Source organism: Spermophilus citellus (genome assembly GCF_964194105.1).
Source record: "Spermophilus citellus genome assembly, chromosome: 13".
Lineage (NCBI taxonomy): Eukaryota > Metazoa > Chordata > Mammalia > Rodentia > Sciuridae > Spermophilus > Spermophilus citellus.
In genome coordinates, this window is record NC_138193.1 from 98234916 (window position 1) to 98253918 (window position 19003).

At 34.8% G+C, this 19003-nt stretch overlaps 1 protein-coding gene across 2 annotated transcripts in view; it reads left to right on the forward strand.

Annotated features, from left to right (window-relative positions):
• The window catches only part of ATAD2B (ATPase family AAA domain containing 2B), a 141465-nt gene that overhangs the window by 27648 nt on the left and 94814 nt on the right, over positions 1-19003 (forward strand). For both annotated transcript variants that reach the window (XM_081264119.1, XM_081264118.1), the window contains exons 3-8: positions 986-1035; positions 1397-1550; positions 3742-3844; positions 4849-4957; positions 7241-7357; positions 17173-17248. In XM_081264119.1, coding sequence (XP_081120245.1) covers positions 986-1035; positions 1397-1550; positions 3742-3844; positions 4849-4957; positions 7241-7357; positions 17173-17248 — 609 coding nt within the window. The remainder of the gene's footprint in view (positions 1-985; positions 1036-1396; positions 1551-3741; positions 3845-4848; positions 4958-7240; positions 7358-17172; positions 17249-19003) is intronic.

Genomic DNA, 19003 nt, shown 5'->3' on the forward strand with positions numbered 1-19003 from the left:
ACGCATGCCAGGCGAGCGCTCTACTGCTTGAGCCACATCCCCAGCCCAGTGTTCAAATATTTTAAATAAAAATTTACATGAACCATATAGACTAGAAAAAAGTCATATGTATATATTTGCTGTTTAATGTTTTTCCCTTGTTTTTTATCTTAAAAAAATTGTATTTCAAAACTATTTTAGTTTGCATTGATAGCTCTTTTATTATGTACCAACTTAGTTTTTGTTTTTAAAATCTCTGATTATACTGAGAATACTGTGACTTCTTAAGCTCTCATGTTTTGATGACCTTTTTAGTTTCTTTCTAATGGCATTTTTCTCTTCCTCTCCTGAAACAGGAGAAGTGTAAAATGACATTTCTGAGAAGTCAGCAAAGTTTTCATGTGTCAGTTTAAAATGTGTAATAAAATATTTCAAAGAAATTAATAAATGATATTGGTGTTCAAGTACTTTTTTCCCTTACAGTTTGAATAAATTTGTTATAATTTGGAATGTATTTTGTCAACCAGAGTCAATCGTTATTAGTTGTCACTGTTACCTACAGGTTCAGTTGAGTCTGTGCTGCATGTTAAGCTAAGCCTTTTCACTAGAATTTTAATTCACAGTGTTGACAACACAGTGAATTCAGTTTATAATCTTTTATTAAAACTTTTTTTGAGGGCTGGGGTCGTGACTCAGCGGTAGAGCGCTCGTCTCACACATGCAAGGCCCTGGGTTCGGTCCTCAGCGCCACATAAAAAAGAAATAAATAAATAATTAAAATAAAGTTATTAAGAAGAAAAACTTTTCTTGAAATAATAAAATGACTCTTAGCTAGTAGTTATTAGTTGGTATGCTATTAGTCTCAGTAAAAAATGTTATCTTCACTGTAAAGCATAATATATCACTAACATTTTAAAGATTATGAAATAATTCCATCAATATTGAATTTTTTGTTTATCTAAACAAATGTTGATGTGTTTGCATATTAAATATAATTGTGTTCTAGGTTAACTTCTCAGCCTGGTGCTACGTTACCAAACGGACATAGTAGCTTATGTGAGTATTCTGTTGTGAAACTGGTTGGTATTGAAATTTTTATAATTGTGTTAGATTTAAGCATTAAAGTGGGGAAGAAGAGAGCAATTTAATACTGTGCTCCTATATAGTTGGAAGTGACCTGAATTTCAGTCATAGCAAAAATGTACAAAATCATTGAATTTTGAAAAATCAGTATAACTGAAATAATTAAAATATTATGATCGATTATAGAAGTTATAAGAAAATTTAGATTATTGAGTATTAAAGCCTTTTAAGAGTTAAACTTTTGTAGTCTTTTAAAAGTAATTGTTAAATATTTTTTTATTTTCTTCCTTTTTGAATTTTGTACTTTGAAATGGAAATCTCTCTCTTCTTGTAGCCCTTCGAAGCCATCCCCTTCGAGGGGAAAAGAAGGGAGATGGGGACCTTTCTTGTATAAATGGTGACATGGAAGTCAGAAAAAGTTGTCGTTCCAGGAAAAACAGATTTGAAAGTGTGAACCAGAGTTTGCTGTTTGATCAACTAGTAAATAGGTATGAGTGTTTATGCAGTAAGCAATTTTATTTAATTATTTGATTTTTAAGCCTGTTGTTTTTACAAAAATAATTTAAACACCCTCTGCAATAAACACAATTCTTTTAAAACTTAATCTGAATTAACAAAGGCTGGCAGTGACTATAAGGGTTTTCATAAGGTTAGTATATTTAATATAATGTGTACAATAGCTAAAATTTTCTTATCAAGCACTTGTGAATTTTATTTAAATTTTAATACTGTAGTCCTTTGATTATTACTCATTTCACATTTGTGTTTTTGACAGTTTTCAAGCAATATTAAGCTTCATTACTGACAGTGAATGGAAAGCTGGGGGTAAAACTTAGTGATAGAATGTTTGTATAGCATGTGCATGACTCTGGTCTGGGTCCTGTGCACTAGGGGGAAAAAAGATAATGGTAGTTTTGCTTAGTCATAATTTTGAATTAAAGATGTTTTGAGCCCGAGTACTTAGCATTGAGTCACTTAGCTGGTGAGTGAGTTTCACCAATTGTCAGCTCATCATCTATATTCACAAGACTAGTCTTCTCAGAAAATATATTGTCTTAGTCCTTTTTTTTGCTATGCTAAGAGACTGGGTAAATTATAAAGAAACAGAACTTATTTTTCATGATCGTGGGGGCTAGAAAGTCTAGCTGAGACTCTTGAGGGCCTTCTTCCTGCATCAGAACATGGTGGAGGCATGGCATGGCAAGAACACGCAAGAGAAGTGGGGAGGAAGGGAAGAGAGGATAGGGGAAAGGGGGCTGAACTCCTCCCTTTTATAACTAATACTGTTGTAGTAATTACCTTAATCCATTCATGAATATGGTGACCCAGTGACCTAATTACTTTTAAAGGTCCTACCTCTCATTTCTATTACATTGAGGATTAATTTTTTAACTCGTGAACTTTGAGAGACATTTAAATCATAGTGTACATCATTCTACTTAGCCTTTAGATAGTTTTACAATTAGTATGATCTCCATTTCAGAGGAGAGGAAATAATAATATAGAGATAAATTTTCATATGTTATTATTTGTTAGGCACTTAGATCAGAACCTAGGCACATAGCAAATGTTATGAGATTGTTTATAGTATAAAATAAAAATTGCTAAGATATCAGCGTGTATTTCTTGGATACCAGTGTTCTACTGTAAAATTTCTAAAAACATATTCAGTTAATCTTCTTTTAATATATTTCTTAGTTGTCAATGGATTTTTATTTTATTTATTTAAATGTGGTGCTGAGAATTGAACCTAGTGCCTCACACATGCTAGGCAAGCACTGTACCTCTGAGCCACAACACTAGTTCCAGTTAATCTTAACTGTTTTAAACCTTTTTTTAATTGATTTTGTTTTTTAAATACAAGACAGCAGAATGCATTACAATACTTATTACACATATAGAGCACAATTTTTCATATCTCTGTTTGTATATAAAATATGTTCACACGAATTCATGTCTTCATACATGTACTTTTCATCGTTGCTAATCCCCTGTCCCCTCTAATAGCTAATCCCCTCCCACCCCTCTGCCCTATCTAGAGTTCCTCTATTCCGTCCATGCTCCCCCTCCCTACCCCACTATGAGTCCGACTCCTTATATCAGAGAAAACATTTGGCATTTGTTTTTTTGGGATTGGGTAACTTCATTTAGCCTTACTTCTCCAACTCCATCCATTTACCTGCAAATGCCATGATTTTATTACCTTTTATTGCTGAGTAATATTCTATTGCGAATATATGCCACATTTTTTTAATCCGTTCATCTACTGAAGGGCATCTAGGTTGGTTCCACAGTTTTGTTTAAACCTTTTTGTTATTTTTTTTTCTATACATTCCTAATAATATCTTCAATTTGAAAGATTTTTACTTAGTTTTTGTTTTTTAGTCCCGTGGTTCTGGTAATCAGTTGTTTATAGTGGCATTATGGATTTATTTATTTGGAGCCTTATAAACAAAAGCCTTATTAAAATTTTAATAAATACATTAAGATAGAAGATGTTCTGGTGTCATCTTTTTTTTAATGCAAATTGTCTTCTGAAACTAGTTATGAAAGTTATTAAATCATCTAGTTACATATCAGAGATGATTTAATTATGCTTTGCTGAAGAGACTTTGACATGTATGATGTAGTGTGTGGTCTCACTATTATCTAAACCTTGGATTTATTATATAATTGTAGTACTGCTGAAGCTGTACTACAAGAAATGGACAACATTAACATCCGACGGAATCGACGATCAGGAGAAGTGGAACGGCTTCGAATGTGGACAGATACAGAATTTGTGAGTACATTAGCTGTAGTAATCTTTTCATTTTTTTTTTTTATAATTGCAATGAATGAGGAATTCGAAGGGAGAATGAACAACAGTAGGATTTTTTTTTTCTAAAGAGAGAGTGAGAGAGGAGAGAGAGCGAGAGAGAGAGAGAGAATTTTTTTTTTTTAATATTTATTTTTTAGTTCTCGGGGACACAACATCTTTGTTGGTATGTGGTGCTGAGGATCGAACCCGGGCCACACACATGCCAGGCGAGCGCGCTACCGCTTGAGCCACATCCCCAGCCCAACAGTAGGATTTTTTGAATCAACAATTGTTCTTTTCAACTTAGTTTGGAATTTTATTGCTTGCTTTCTTCATTTCATTCTCTTCTTGCTGCAACCTTCCCTAAAAGACCCTTGATGCTTTTGCCAGATGAATCATCTTAAAGTGTACCTCTCTCACTGCTCTATTTTGAACATTTAATGGTTTCTGAATTATTCACTGAGTTAATTAAAAACACCTTGACCTTTGTAATCTGGCTTCAACTTTATTTTCTTACACATCATCGCCCAAATACAAACAAATCATTTTCCTCCATATATTTTACTCTTGCTAATATTTCTGGTTAGTGACTGATGTAATCCTACCACTTATTCAAGGTTCCTTACAAATGCTGCCTCCCTTCCACTCCTTAATAAGAGGAAGAATTTCTATTCTTTGGATTCTGGTGTACTCTTTACCTCTCTTTACAGCATTAAACTTGTTTTATTTTATAATTACCTTACTTGTCTTACTGTCTCCTATTAGGGTGCAGTTTGCTTGAGGGAGAAAGTATGTTTTTCATATTTTGTAAGTTTTTTTTCCATTTTGTCCTTTACAAATTCAGGAATCTCCATCCTCATAAATCTGTGCCTTATAAATAGGTGCTCAGTAAATTTTTATCAAGCTGGCATATTTCATTGGGTTGATATTATTTATAGCAAAGAATAAATGCCGTGTTAATATCTGATGATTTCTCTCTTTAAAAGGAAAACATGGATATGTATTCAAGAGTGAAAAGGCGAAGAAAATCACTAAGAAGAAATAGTTATGGGATTCAGAATCATCATGAAGTTTCTACTGAGGGTGAAGAAGAAGGTTTGTAAAGCACCTTATGAAGTAAATACTAGAAAGTTTAGGTGGGAGGGAAGAAAAATATTATGTACAAATTATAGTTGTAAAATATTGCTAGAGAGGTGATTTTTGACTTTTGAGGTCTATATTCTATAATTTGAAGTAATTTAAACTCAGTTGGTATTCTGGGTTTTCATTTCCTTCATTTGGGAAAATGCTTTTAACTATATTATAAATATTTATGTAATATATTAGTAATTCTTGGTTAGTGCTTGTGGGATCTAGTATGGAAGTGGTATTTGCCATAAGTTAATTAGCTTGTTAGGTGAGGCCTCTTTAGTATTTAGACACCTTCTAACTGCAATGTTAATTTGCTCTCCAGAGCCTCCAAATTTTGTTATTTGGATTTCAGTTATAGACTGAGGAGTAAAAGATGAAATTTAGAAAAAGTGGAACTGCTAATACTAGTGAAGTAGTCTGTATTGTTCAGTGAAGTAGTCTGTATTGTTCTTTACTGAGGCCTTTCTGGGTTTTGAACTGAAGAACCCAAACTGAATATTTTAGGCCTAAAACTGGGTACATGAAGAAAGCACATTGACTCCATGGATTATAATTGTTGAGCAGTGTACTATAGGGTTTAATTCCCCAGATATTGATCTTTATAGAAATGAATTTCAGGAGACTTGATGTACTATTGATATACATTAATAGTACTTTACAAGGGAATCTTCCTAGTTTCACTGTATGTGTAGCTTAGATGAAGAAGAATACATTTATTTCTCAAATTCTGTGTTTAATACATTAGCTGCTTTTGAAGAGTTGATATTTCTAATGAAGGTACCTTATTGAGCAAATATTATTGTTGTTACAGCTAGAACCTCTATATTGCTTCCTTTGGAGAAAAACAGTATAGGTGAGACAGATTTAAATGCGATTTTGCCTTTTCATTAACTGAATACATTTGTAGAGTTTCCAAAGTAAATATGCCATATATAGAATTTTTGCTCATAATGAATAATGTGTTATATGCAAGTTTTTTTTTCAGTAAGTAATTTTTTGAAGGCTTAGAAAACTTATTTGGGCACAAATATTTTATAGTATTACTTAGATAAGTAATATTGATTTGCTGATTTTCTCTACAACCTAACAGTAAAAATTATTCAAAACTTGAAATAAACTTTAAGAGACATGAGTAACATGTAAAGTCCTTTGGAGTTTTACTGTTCTACTTCACTCAGCATTATTGGCAACTTTAAAAATTTTTCTATGCCTTAATTTGATTGTGTTGTATTAACAATTCTTGTGGTAACAAAGTTAATCATAAAGTATATTGCATTTGGGTATGATATGCCTATAAATTTTCTTTATGCTTTTTAAACTATAAATAGATGCTACATCATAACTATAACCAAACCATTTTTTAAAAAAATAGGCTTTTAGGATTTATTGTACTTTATAATTCATTTAACTGCACGGATAGTGGATAGATGAATTATTGTGAGTTACCACTCATGTCAAGAACTAAACTATCATCAGTACCATAAAAGTCTGTTTTATACTTCCTTCCAGTTCCTGTCAGCATTTTCCTACCAAAGTGTGACTAACCCATGCTTAATTGTTGTCAACAGACCTATCAAATTATTATACTGCCAAAAAAATTTGTTCTGGCTATAATACCAGTGATTACCTTATAAGCCAATTTTTTTTTGATTACCAAGAGGTATTTGAGTCCAAATCGTATTTGGTTTTATGTTTTTTTTTTTTTTTTTTTTTTTTTTTTTAAGAGAGAGTGAGAGAGAGAGAGAGAGAGAGAATTTTTTAATCTTTATTTTTTAGTTTTCGGCGGGCACAACATCTTTGTTTGTATGTGGTGCTGAGGATCGAACCCGGGCCGCACGCATGCCAGGCGAGCGCGCTACCGCTTGAGCCACATCCCCAGCCCCGTATTTGGTTTTAAATTGTGCTTTGACTGAGCTTTGCTGTAGTTTGGAAAAATTTTAAGTCATGTTCTGTTTTTTTTTTTGTGTTTAAAAGTTCCGATGTAAATTAAGAGGTTTAATTTTTGCAGAAACCTGTATTGATCATTGGTAGGAAAAGCAGCTTTTTTTTTTTTTTTTTTTTTTTTTTTTACAGTTACCCAGGTTGATTTTTAATTGTATTGATTTATGCTATATAATAAAATGTTGACAATTTGAATGTCACCTGTGCAGAAATGGATAAAATGTAAATATTCACTTTTAGAGTGGGATCAATTCTTAAGGATTAAAATAGTGCCTTTTTTATTCCTTTTTGTGTGGGGAAAACTAGAATCTCAAGAGGAGGATGGAGATATAGAAGTTGAAGAGGCAGAAGGAGAAGAAAACGATAGACCATATAATTTAAGACAAAGAAAAACAGTGGATCGATACCAGGCACCTCCAATAGGTAGGTGACTCTAAATAACCTCTTTACTTTTTATAGTTACATAGTTTATACTGCTCCACTGCTTTTTAAAAATACAGTATTTTGCTAGGTGCAATGATATGTTCCTGTAGTCCCAGTTAACTTAGGCAGCTGAGTTAGTTGGATCACTTGAGCCTCGGATTTCAACACTAGCTTGGGTAATGCAACAAGACCTGTCTCCAAATAAATAAATAAATAAATATCTCTTATATGTTTTACATATCTTTTCCTATTTATATTTCCATGTACACATGCAACTAAGAGAACATTAAAGTACATGGTAGCAACATCGAATTACTTACAGCAAGTACATTTTATTTATAGAAGTGTAATATTTAATAACAAATTCTGCCCATGCTTTTGTATTATTTATAGTTTATTGAACACTTTTATTCACAATAGTTATTTAGGGTACGCATCTCCATGTCCTAAAAGACGTAATAACTCATCATGGTCACAAAAGTGGTATACAGCTGCAATTTTGCAATAGTAGGTTGTCTTGTTTTTTGGAGAATTGTTGAAAGTTTGTCTTAATACTGTTGAATCTAATGATATGTAATCAGTTTTGCAGGTACTATTTTGTTGCCCTTATTCCAGTTCTTGGGAAATTCCATAATTATCGATCCTCTAATTATTATTATTTAAAAAAAATTTTTTTAGTTGTTGATGGACTTTTCTTTTTTATTTATTCATTTATATGTGGTGCTGATATTCAAACCTAGTGCCTCATGCATGGTAGGCAAGAGGTCTACCACTGAGCCACAACCCCAGCCCTCCTTGTTTTTTTTTTTTAACTGAGATGTAGCTAAGTTACACTTCCTCCTTTCCCTCACCCCCTTGACAACCACTTATATTCTTTCTGTCTGTGTAGATTTGCCTATATATGACTTTTTGTCTTCTTGCACTTAGTATAATGTTTCCAAGATCTAGATTTTTTTACTCAAACTTTTATGGTCTAGCTGGGTACAGTGGTGCATGCCTGTAATCCCAGTGATTCAAGAGGCTGAAACTGGAGGATTGCAAGTATGAGGTGAGCCTCAGCAACTTAGTGAGATCTGTCTCAAAGTAAAAAATAAAAAAGGGCTAGGGATCTAGCTCAGTGGGAAAGTGGCCCTGGTTTCAATTCCTAGTACAAAAAAAAAAAAAAAAAAAAAAATCTAGAACAGTGATTGGTGCTCTGGAAGGGGTATATCAGAGGCATCTCACTAGAATGTGCCCAAGTATGCAGACATCCCTCTATTCCACTGTCTCAGCCTTGTGACTAATGAGAGAGGTATGTTATGACAGACAGTTGGGAATCATTGTTCTAGATTATTATTTTTTTTAAAGAAAGCTTTATACTTCAGTATAAATGAAAAAAATATATAGTTCATTTCACATATTTATAGAATATAATTAGTCAAGTTTTATAATATGTATATTCCTGTGGAACTGTCACTGTAATCAAGGTAATGGCCATGTTCATCACCCCCCTGAATTTCCTCATTCCTGTGTAATATATCCTTACTACTGCCTTTAAATAAACAAAACAAAACAAACAAACAAAACTTTTGTGGTGCTGGGAATCGAACCAGGACCTCACAGGTGCTAGCTAAGCTCTGTATCACTGACTTACATTTCCAGCCCTACTCACCATTTTTTATTTTGCTTTCCCCTCTGCCAGTCTCTAGGCAGCTACCTGTCTGATCTGTTTTCTGTTCCCTTAAATCAGTTTATATTTGCTCTCATTTTATATAAATGGAATCATGTAGTATATTCCATTTTTGCCTTACTTTTTCAATTCAGCATAATTATTGTAAGACTTATGTGTTGTTGCATGTAACAATAGTGAGTTTCTTTTCATTGCTGAGTTGATATTTTAGTGTATGGATAGCACTGTGTGTGTGTGTGTGTGTGTGTGTGTGTGTGGTGCTGGGGATGGAATCCAGAGCTCCCCATATGCTAGGAAAGCACTTTACCACTGAGATACATCCTTAGTCCTTATCAATTTTTTTTTTTGTGTGTGTGTGTGTGTGTGCAGAATGTGAGGTTGAACCCATGATCTGGCACATGCTAGGCAAATACTCTTCAAGTTATTATACTGAGTTACATCCCCCAGACTTCTTAATGCATTATTTTATCCATTCTTTGTTTTTTTTTTTTAATGGTACTGGGGATTGGACCCAGGGAAGCTCTGCTACTGAACTGCATCTCAAGATATTTTTATTTTTTATTTTGGGACAAGGTTTCCCTAAGTTTTCTAGACTGGCCACAAACGTGTGATTCTCCTGCCTCAGCCTTTTGAGTTTTTGGGATTACAGGTATGGGATGCTATGCCGTGTTCCATTCATTTGTTGATAGACATTACGATTGTTTCTAGTTTTGGGCTGTTACAAATAAAGTTGTTATGAACATTGTAGAAATTTGTTTTCATTTTTCTAATACTGAGGAGATAATGAGTGGATTTTGTGATTAGTGTGGTTTGTGTGTGTGTGTGTGTGTGTGTGTGTGTGTGTACGCTCATGCGTGCGTTCGCATGCACACTTGTGCTTATTTATTATTTTAGTGGTACTGGGAATTGAATTTAGGGTGCTGTACCACTGAGCAACATCCCAGCCCTTTTTTTTAGTTTTTATTTTATTTATATATATATATATTTTTGAAGAGAGAGCCACATCCCCAGTCCCAGTTTTTATTTTTGAGACAGGATTTCACTAAAGTTGCTCAGGCTGGCTTTGAACTTGTGATTCTTTCTGCTTTAACCTAACAAGCTACTGCACCCAGCTTTTTAAGTTTAACTTTCTAAGAAATAGCTAAACTATTTTCCAAGGTGTTTGTGCCGTTTTTCATTAATAGTATATGCTCTATTTGCTAAAGATTTTAATTTATGTGAAACTTCTCAAGCAGAATCAAATCTCCTCTTGGAGAAGAGGTGAGTACGTGGATTGATGAGATCTTATATGAATAGTACCAAAGCATTACCACACCATGGAAAACACACTCTTTTTCTTTTTTTTTTTTAAAGAGAGAGTGAGAGAGGAGAGAGAGAGAGAATTTTTAATATTTATTTTTTAGTTCTCGGCGGACACAACATCTTTGTTGGTATGTGGTGCTGAGGATCGAACCCGGGCCGCACGCATGCCAGGCGAGCGCGCTACCGCTTGAGCCACATCCCCAGCCCCAGGAAAACACACTCTTAAAAATGTTAAACTATGTGCAAGTCTTCAGGATGGCACAAAACAAATGCTTCTTGGGCACGTTGCTTGGAGGGCTTGTCCAAGTGTGTAAATAATTGATTTTATTTGTGTTACATGACTGGTGACTTCATTGAAATCTTCACAATTCGATTTAGCTCTGGATTACTTCAGTTGACCTTTGTGAAGGTTCTATCTGCATGGAGTAGGTGTTTGATTTGACTTGTTTTAACCTGTTGGGGTTTTTGGTTTTTTTTTCCACTATTTACAGTAAAATTTACTAAGAAGAAACGTGTGTTCATGCTAAGGGGATTAGTGTTGGTTTGGCTTCTTTTAGTCAGGCTTTCTGAACATTGAGATATGCTGAATCTGGAGCTTTTAATTCTAAAATCCTTATTAAAAGCCTCTCATTGCCCCCCCCCCCCCAAAAAAAATAGTATATGCTCTTTATGTGTGCCAGCATTTGGTATGGTCAATCTATTTAATTAATGTAATAGGGATTGTAATTTTAGTTTGCATTTCCCTAATGTTGTTGAACATATTTTTATGTGCTTATTTGACAATGGTATACCTTTTTTTTTCTTTCTTTGGTTGGGCTAGAGATCGAACCTAGGGCCTTGTGCATTTGAGGCAAACACTCTACCAACTGAGATATATCCCCAGCCAGACAATGGTATATCTTTGATAAAATATATGTTTAAATCTCTTGGACATTTTTTCAGTTGGGTTGTTTTTTATTATTAATTTTTGAGATTTCTAATTGTGTCCGAAATACCTGACAAGAACAATTTAGAAACTGGACATGGTGGCAGAGGTTTATAATCTCAGTAACTCTTAATCCCAGTGACTTGGAGCCTGAGGCAGAAGGATCACAAGTTCAAAGCCAGCCCCAGCACCTAAGACCTTGTCTCAGAAATAAAACATAAAAAGGACTGGGGTTGTCACTCAGTGATAAAGTGTCCCTCAGTTAAATCCCTGGTACCCAAAACAAAACAAAACACAGCTTAAATGAGAAAAAGTTTATTTTGGCTCATGGTTCCAGAGATGCTCCATTGTTGTGGGCCTGAGGTGAGGCAGAACATCATGGAAGAAGAGCATGCTGCTCTGCTCATTGGTAGCTAGGAAGCTGGGATGGGGGGTGGCTCAGGGAAGATGGTGATTTTTAGGGTACTCCTGCAGTGACCTATCTTCTGTAGTCACACCTCACCTGACTACAGCTAGCACCTTGCACAAAAATCCTTCAAATTATCACTCCTTCAACTGGATTAATTCACTGAATAGATTATAGCTCTCATAATCTAATCATTGCATCTTTGAATATTCCTGCATTAACACAGGAGCTTTGGGGGATTCCTCTTAGCTAAACCATAATACTTGGATATTCTGGGTATTATATTTTTAACAGATGATTTGCAAATTTTTTTCCTAGCCTTTGACTTGGCTAGTCTCTAAATAATGATCTTTGAAGAATAGAAATCTCTAATTTTTTAAAAAAAATATTTGTATTAGTTATTGATGGACCTTTATTTATTTGTTTATTTATTTATATGTGGTGCTGAGAATTGAACCCAATGCCTCACACGTGCTAGGCAAGCGCTCTACCACTGAGCTGCAACCCCATCCCCAAATTTCTAATTTTGATGAACTTTAACTTATTTACTTTTTTATTTTGTTCTTTTTAGGTATACATGACAGTAGAGTACCTTTTGACATATTATACATACATGGAGTATAATTTCCTGTTCTTGTGGTTGTACATGATGTAGAGTTACACTAGTTGTGTATTCATGTATGAATATACGAAAGTTATGTTCGATTCATTCTACTGTCTTTCCTATTTCCATCCCCCCTCCCTTCCCTTCATTCCCCTTTGTCTAATTCAGAAGGTCTATTCTTCCCACTCCACCCCCTCCTTATTGTAAGCCAACATTTGTATATAAGAGAGAACATTTGACCTTTGGTTTTTTGGGTTTGGCGTATTTCATTTAGTATGATAGTTTCTAGTTCCATCCATTTACTGGTAAATGCCATAATTTCATTATTCTTTATGGCTGGATAATATTCCGTGTGTGTGTATATACATATACATATATATGTGTATACACACAAATACACACACACACACACACACATTTTCTTTATCCATTTATTTGTTGAGGGGCACATAGGTTGGTTCCATAGCTTAGCTATTGTGAATTGAGCTGCTATAAACATTGATGTGGTTGCATCACTGCAGTATGCTGATTTTTAAGTCCTTTGGGTATATATCGAAGAGTGACATAACAGGGTCAAATGGTGGTTCCATTCCAAGTTTTTGAGGAATTTCCATACTGTTTTCCAGGGTGGTTGCACCAATTTGCAGACCCAGTAGCAATGTATGAGTGAACCTTTCCCCCATATCCTTGCCAACATTTATTGTTATTTGTATTCTTGATAATTGCCATTCGGTGTAGTTTTAATTTGCATTTCTCTAATTACTAGAGATGTTGAACATTTTTTCATGTATTTGTATTTATTCTTCTGTGAAGGGCCTGTTCAGTTCCTTTGCCCATTAATTGATTGGGTTATTTGTTTTTTTTTTTGGTGGTAAGTTTTTTGAGTTCTTTGTATATCCTGGAGATTAATCTGTGAGGTGCAGGTGGCAATGATTTTCTCCTATTCTTCATTTCAACTTACTAAAAAGGGTGTTTTTTAAAAAAATTCATTCTATTATTATTTTTTAAATTGACAGATTAAATTTTATGTATTTATTGAATCCCAAAAAATCAAATGCTGAATGTTTTCTTTGATATAAGGAAGCTGATTCATAGTGGGATAGGGAGCGGGAGAATGGGAGGAATAGACTAACTCTAGATGGGGCAGAGGGGAGGGAGAGGAAGGGAGGGGGCATGTGATGGTGGAATGTGATGATCATTATTATCCAAAATACAGGTATGAAGACATGAATTGATGTGAATATACTAGGTATACAACCAGAGATATGAAAAATTGTGTTCTATGTGTGTAATAAGAATTATAATGCATTCCACTATTATATATAAATATAAAAAGAAGCAAACTGTAGTAGTATGTTTTGATTTCTTGCTTTAAAAAAACCAGTTTTTTTGAATTTTACAAATACTTGCATATATTTATGAGATACAATGTATTGTTTCTACATATGTAAATATATCGTAGTTTGTTCAAATGAGGGTAATTATATTCATAACCTCAAGCATCCATAACTTCCTTGTGGTGAGAGCACCCAACCTTTAGCTATTTTGAAATTCACAATACATTAATTATAATCTCTTTGTCACCCAACAAACAGGAGAACCTATTCCTATTATTCAATGTAGTTTTGTCTCTTGCCTACCTACCTCACTCACAACTTTTCTGGTAGCCATATTTTCTGGTAGTCATATTCCATAACTTCTTTTTTAAATTCTACATATAAGCAAGATCCCATGGTCCTTGTTTCTCTGTGCTTGGCTTATTTTACTCAGGATAGTATCTTCCAATTCATCCATATTGTTGAAAATGATGGAATTTTCTGACTAAAATACATTTTAAAACAACTTATAGCTAAGGAAAAATATTTATAAAAATAAGTTTATGATAAAATGCAGTATACCAAAATAAGTGAGACATAATTAAATCATTATATATTGACAGTTTTATAGGTTTCAGTATTTACATAGTTCAATGCTAGAGTCCTTGTCTAGCGTGCCTCTTAAGAATGTGGGTTTGATCCCTGGCACCATGATTAAAAAACAAAACAAAACTTATAAACTTGTATTTTTATATAGAATTCAGGGCCTGGGAATATATATAGGTCATTAGTATAGTGCTTACGTGACATGTGTTTGTTTGAGAATGTTGCTTGGTACAATATTCTTGGCTGGCAGTTTTTCTCTTCAGCACATTGAATATACAATCCCACTCTCTTGGTCTGTAAAATTTCTGCTGAGAATCTGTTGCTCAGTGTACCAGAAAGTCTATTATATGTTATTTGCTTCTTTTTTTTTTTGCTGCCTTCGGAGTCTTCTCTTTTCTTTGATCTTTGACAGTTTGATTATAATATGTCTTGGGATAGTTTTATTTGCATTGAATCTGAAGAAAATATTTGACCCCCCCACCTGGATATTTATATCTTTCTCCATATTTGGAAAGTTTTCTGCTATTATTTTTTAAAATATGCTTTCTGCTCCTTTATCTTTTTCTTACTTATCTTACTCTCTTGAATGTCAATGACTTTGTACATTTGCTCTTTCAGTGCTGTCCAATGAGTCTTGTAAGCATTTTTTATTCTTTTCATTACTTTTCTTTTTTCTCCTCTTAGTGTATATTTTCAAATAACCTATCTTCAAATTCACAGATTTTTTTTTTCTTCTTGATGAGTTCTGTTTTGATGCTATTCCTTTTTTTTTTTGTTGTTTTTGTTTTCTTTTTTTTTTGGTGGTACTGGGGATTGAACCCAGGGCCTTATGTGTGCAAGGCAAGCACTCTCCTGAGCTATATCCCCAGCCTGCATTTTTTCATTTGTTCATTGCATTTTCCAGCTCTAGAATGTGTAACTTTTTTTTCAATGATTTGTAAAAACAACATTTTTTAGTTTTTGTTGGATCTTTATTTTATTTATTTGTATATGGTGTTGAGAATCGAACCCAGTGCCTCCCGCATGCTAGGGAAGTACTCAACTACTGAGCTACAACCCCAGCCCCAATGTATGATTTTTAAAAAATTAATTTAATCTGTTCAATTTCTTTTTCTGGTCACTTACTGTTCTCTTTATTTTTTATTAAATTTTTTTTTGTTATAGTTGGACACAATACCTTTATTTCACTTATTCAATTTTATGTGGTGCTGAGGATGGAACCCAGGATCTCGCACGTGCTAGGCGAGTGCTCTACCACTGAGCCATTATTAGTTCCCTTAAAACCACTCTTTTGGGGCTGGGGATGTGGCTCAAGCGGTAGCGCGCTCGCCTGGCATGCGTGCGGCCCGGGTTCGATCCTCAATACAAACAAAGATGTTGTGTCCGCCGAAAACTAAAAAATAAATATTGAAAAATTCTCTCTCTCTCTCTCTCTCTCTCTCTCTCTCTCTCTCTCTCTCTCTCTCTCTCCTCTCTCACTCTCTCTTTAAAAAAAAAAAAAACACTCTTTTGATGTTTTGTCAGGCAGTTTACGCATCTCTGGCACTTTATTTTGTCCATTTGCTGGTGTCATGTTTCTCTAATTTTTCTTGATCCTTGTGGTTGTACATTGATGTGTGTATATTGAAATAGGTACTTTTGGAAATCACAACAGACTGGCTATTCATGGCACCATCTTTCAACTGTAAACTTGTCCAAAGATTCTGGGTTGGCAGTGTGGGGTGTTTCCTATGCCCATGGCTGCTGCAGTTGTTGCAGTGCCAGCAGGTATCTTAAGCTGCAGACTGTAGCTCAGTGTTGGCCTGGAATACCATGCATGTAGGCTGGGGCAGTGCACACAAAGCCCATGGCTGCTGAGGTTCTCACAACAATGGACCATGTTTAAAGCCACAGCCACTAGGACCTTCTTTTCACTGTGGATTACTTAGGGAGTCAGGCTGCCATAATTCACTGACAGTGTCATGTGCTAGATCTTGAGTCTGTTTCATGGTGGCTATAAATTCCCATCTGGTTTTGAGTTAGGTGCATAGGCTAAGTCCATATGAACTAGCCTGAACTTCACTGTGGCACGCCTGGTATTGGGGACAAAAACAAAATCCTAGGTTCACTTTGCTGTCCTTCCTCCAAGTGGATGGCATCTCTCTTCATGCTGTGCTGCCCGGGTTTGAGGGAGATGTGATATGGATGATATAAAACCTTCCTTAGTATCTTTCTAGTATATATTTTCTTACTAACTAGGTACTGTGATCTCTAACCTGGGTTCCTAATCTTTTATGAAGGTGTGTTTATGTGTGAATACTTCAAATTGATGTTTCTGTTGGAAATGGAAATAGCTCTATTTTGCTCCTTCCTTCACAAACAAACAAACAAAAAAAATTGTTTCTTTGTAGTTGTAGTTGGACACAATAACTTTATGTTATTTATTTATATGTGGTGCTGACGATCGAACCCAGGGCCTTGCACGTGCAAGGTGAGCGCTCTACCTCTGAGCCATAACACTAGCCCCCCTAAAATTTTTTAATGAATTATTTTTTTGGTGTTGTATCTTAGAAATCTTTGTATAATCCAGTGACAGTTACTGATTTATTTGGTCCTGGGGATTGAACCCAAGGGTTCTCTACCACTGAGCCAAATTGCCAGCCTTTTTATTTTTTATTTTGAGACAGGATCTCACTAAATTGCTTAATGCCTTGCTGAGTTGCTGAGATTGGCCTTGAACTTGTAATCCTCCTGCCTCAGATGTGTGGTCACTGCACTTGGCAATCACAATTATTTAAACTAAAGTCTATTTAGAATGTTTATTTGCAATTTCATGGTATTAGCACAAAGCATTTATTTTTGTATGCCTCCAGACAGATTTTGAAGTTGAAAACACATAACTAGGTCCTCTTCAGAATGTTAATAGAAGTAATTTATGTCCTTTGAATACATTAACTTATTACATTTATTATTAGTTATTTCTATTTTATCCTATGTTTTTCTTTTAGTGCCAGCTCATCAGAAGAAGAGGGAAAACACACTGTTTGATATTCACAGATCTCCAGCAAGAAGAAGCCATATCAGGTAACTTTTGTTTTTGAAAATGGGAAATATTTGTACCTTTCAGTGAGAGAATGAGACGCTAATGCCCATCTTAACTTATTTTTTTTAATGTTTTTTAGTTGTTAACAGACCGTTTTATTTTTATTTATTTATATGTAGTGCTGAGAATTGAACCCAGTGCCTCACACATGCCAGGCAAGTGCTCTACCACTAGACTAAAACCCCAGTCCTAACTTATCTTTTTTAAGAAGAAATTTTTTAGTTGTAGGTGGACACGATACCTTTCTTTTACTTATTTATTTTTATGTGGTGCTGAGGATCGAACCCAGTGCCTGGCATGTGTGAGGCAGGTGCTCTACCACTGAGCTATAGCCCCAGTCCCTTAACTTAAGTTTCTGGTTTTTTTCTTATTTGAGTTATCCTCTGGAGTCATTTCTTAAAATTAGTACAACTTTGCCTCCACCAATCTCCTTATGTGCTGTTATTGACACATTACTACATTTGTCTACATAATAGGCCCAACATATGTACATGTGTGTGTGTGCGCACGCGCACACACACACACACACACACACACACACACACACAGGCACACAGATACTTTGGAGAATTTCCTGATGGAGAAAAAGAAGTAGAAGAGGGGGCTGGGCTGGGGCTCAGTGGGAGCACACTTGCCTGGCATGTGTGAGGCACTGGGTTTGATTCTCAGCACCACGTATAAATAAATAAAGGTCTATCAACAACTAAAAATTAAAAAAAAAAGAAGTAGGAGAGAGGATAAATATCAAAATTGCCAAAAATGAGTAGATTATTGTTGATAGCAGGTTTTGTGAAGAGTTAGGAAACATTAAAAACTGATGCAAAATGCACTGAAAAGATTTGTGGTAGAGATCTTCTTTAAGGATCTTAAGGAAGTTTGGAGAATCTGCGTTACAGTTGATAATAGTGGGCACTGGAGTGGTGTGCAGTGATTCAGGTTTTCTGATTATGATTGGAGTTCTTTTTAATACATGAATTGGTACAGGGTTGGAATTTACACTTATAATGGAAGAAAAAGGGGCCAGATTCAGTGAGGTTGGAAGAATAACAGTGAAATAATAGGTCTTAAGTTGAGGCTGGACAGTACAAAATCTTATCCAAGAAAAGAAATGATAGATTGTGAGTAAATGGGTGCCTAGGGACAACAGGCCTTGAGAAAGTTGAAAGAGTTGGTATGTTAGAAACTCATGTTCAAAGAATAGGTCATTACATTTTAATTTTAAGAGCATTTCTTACTATAACAAGATCTAAGGTAAGAGGATATTTTTAGTGAAACAGAACTACGGGGGCTACAGGACTGTGGGAGTGGTAAGTGGATCGTAAGTAGAATGGGGAAAACATGGAAGGGATATTTGAAGGCATGGATAAGAATTATTGGAAGTTATAAGTGGTGGGGGAAAGGGAATTTAGGGTGACTGAGGTTTTTTGCAGAGTAGTAGTTGGTATAAAATTATATAGTAATTATATAGTTTAAAAAACGTGGTAGAAAAATTAATTAAGATATGACAAACTCAGTTTGCACATGTTGAAGGGGCACAGTGTGGTAATGATTTAATTATGGTATTTTCTATGTGGTATATATACACAGTGGAATATTACTCAGCCATAAAGAAGAATAAAATTATAACATTTGTTGGTAAATGGATGGAACGGGAGGCTATCATACTAAGTGAAGTAAGCAAATCCCCAAAACCAAAGGCCAGATGTTCTCTCTGAAAGGTGGATGCTGACACACAA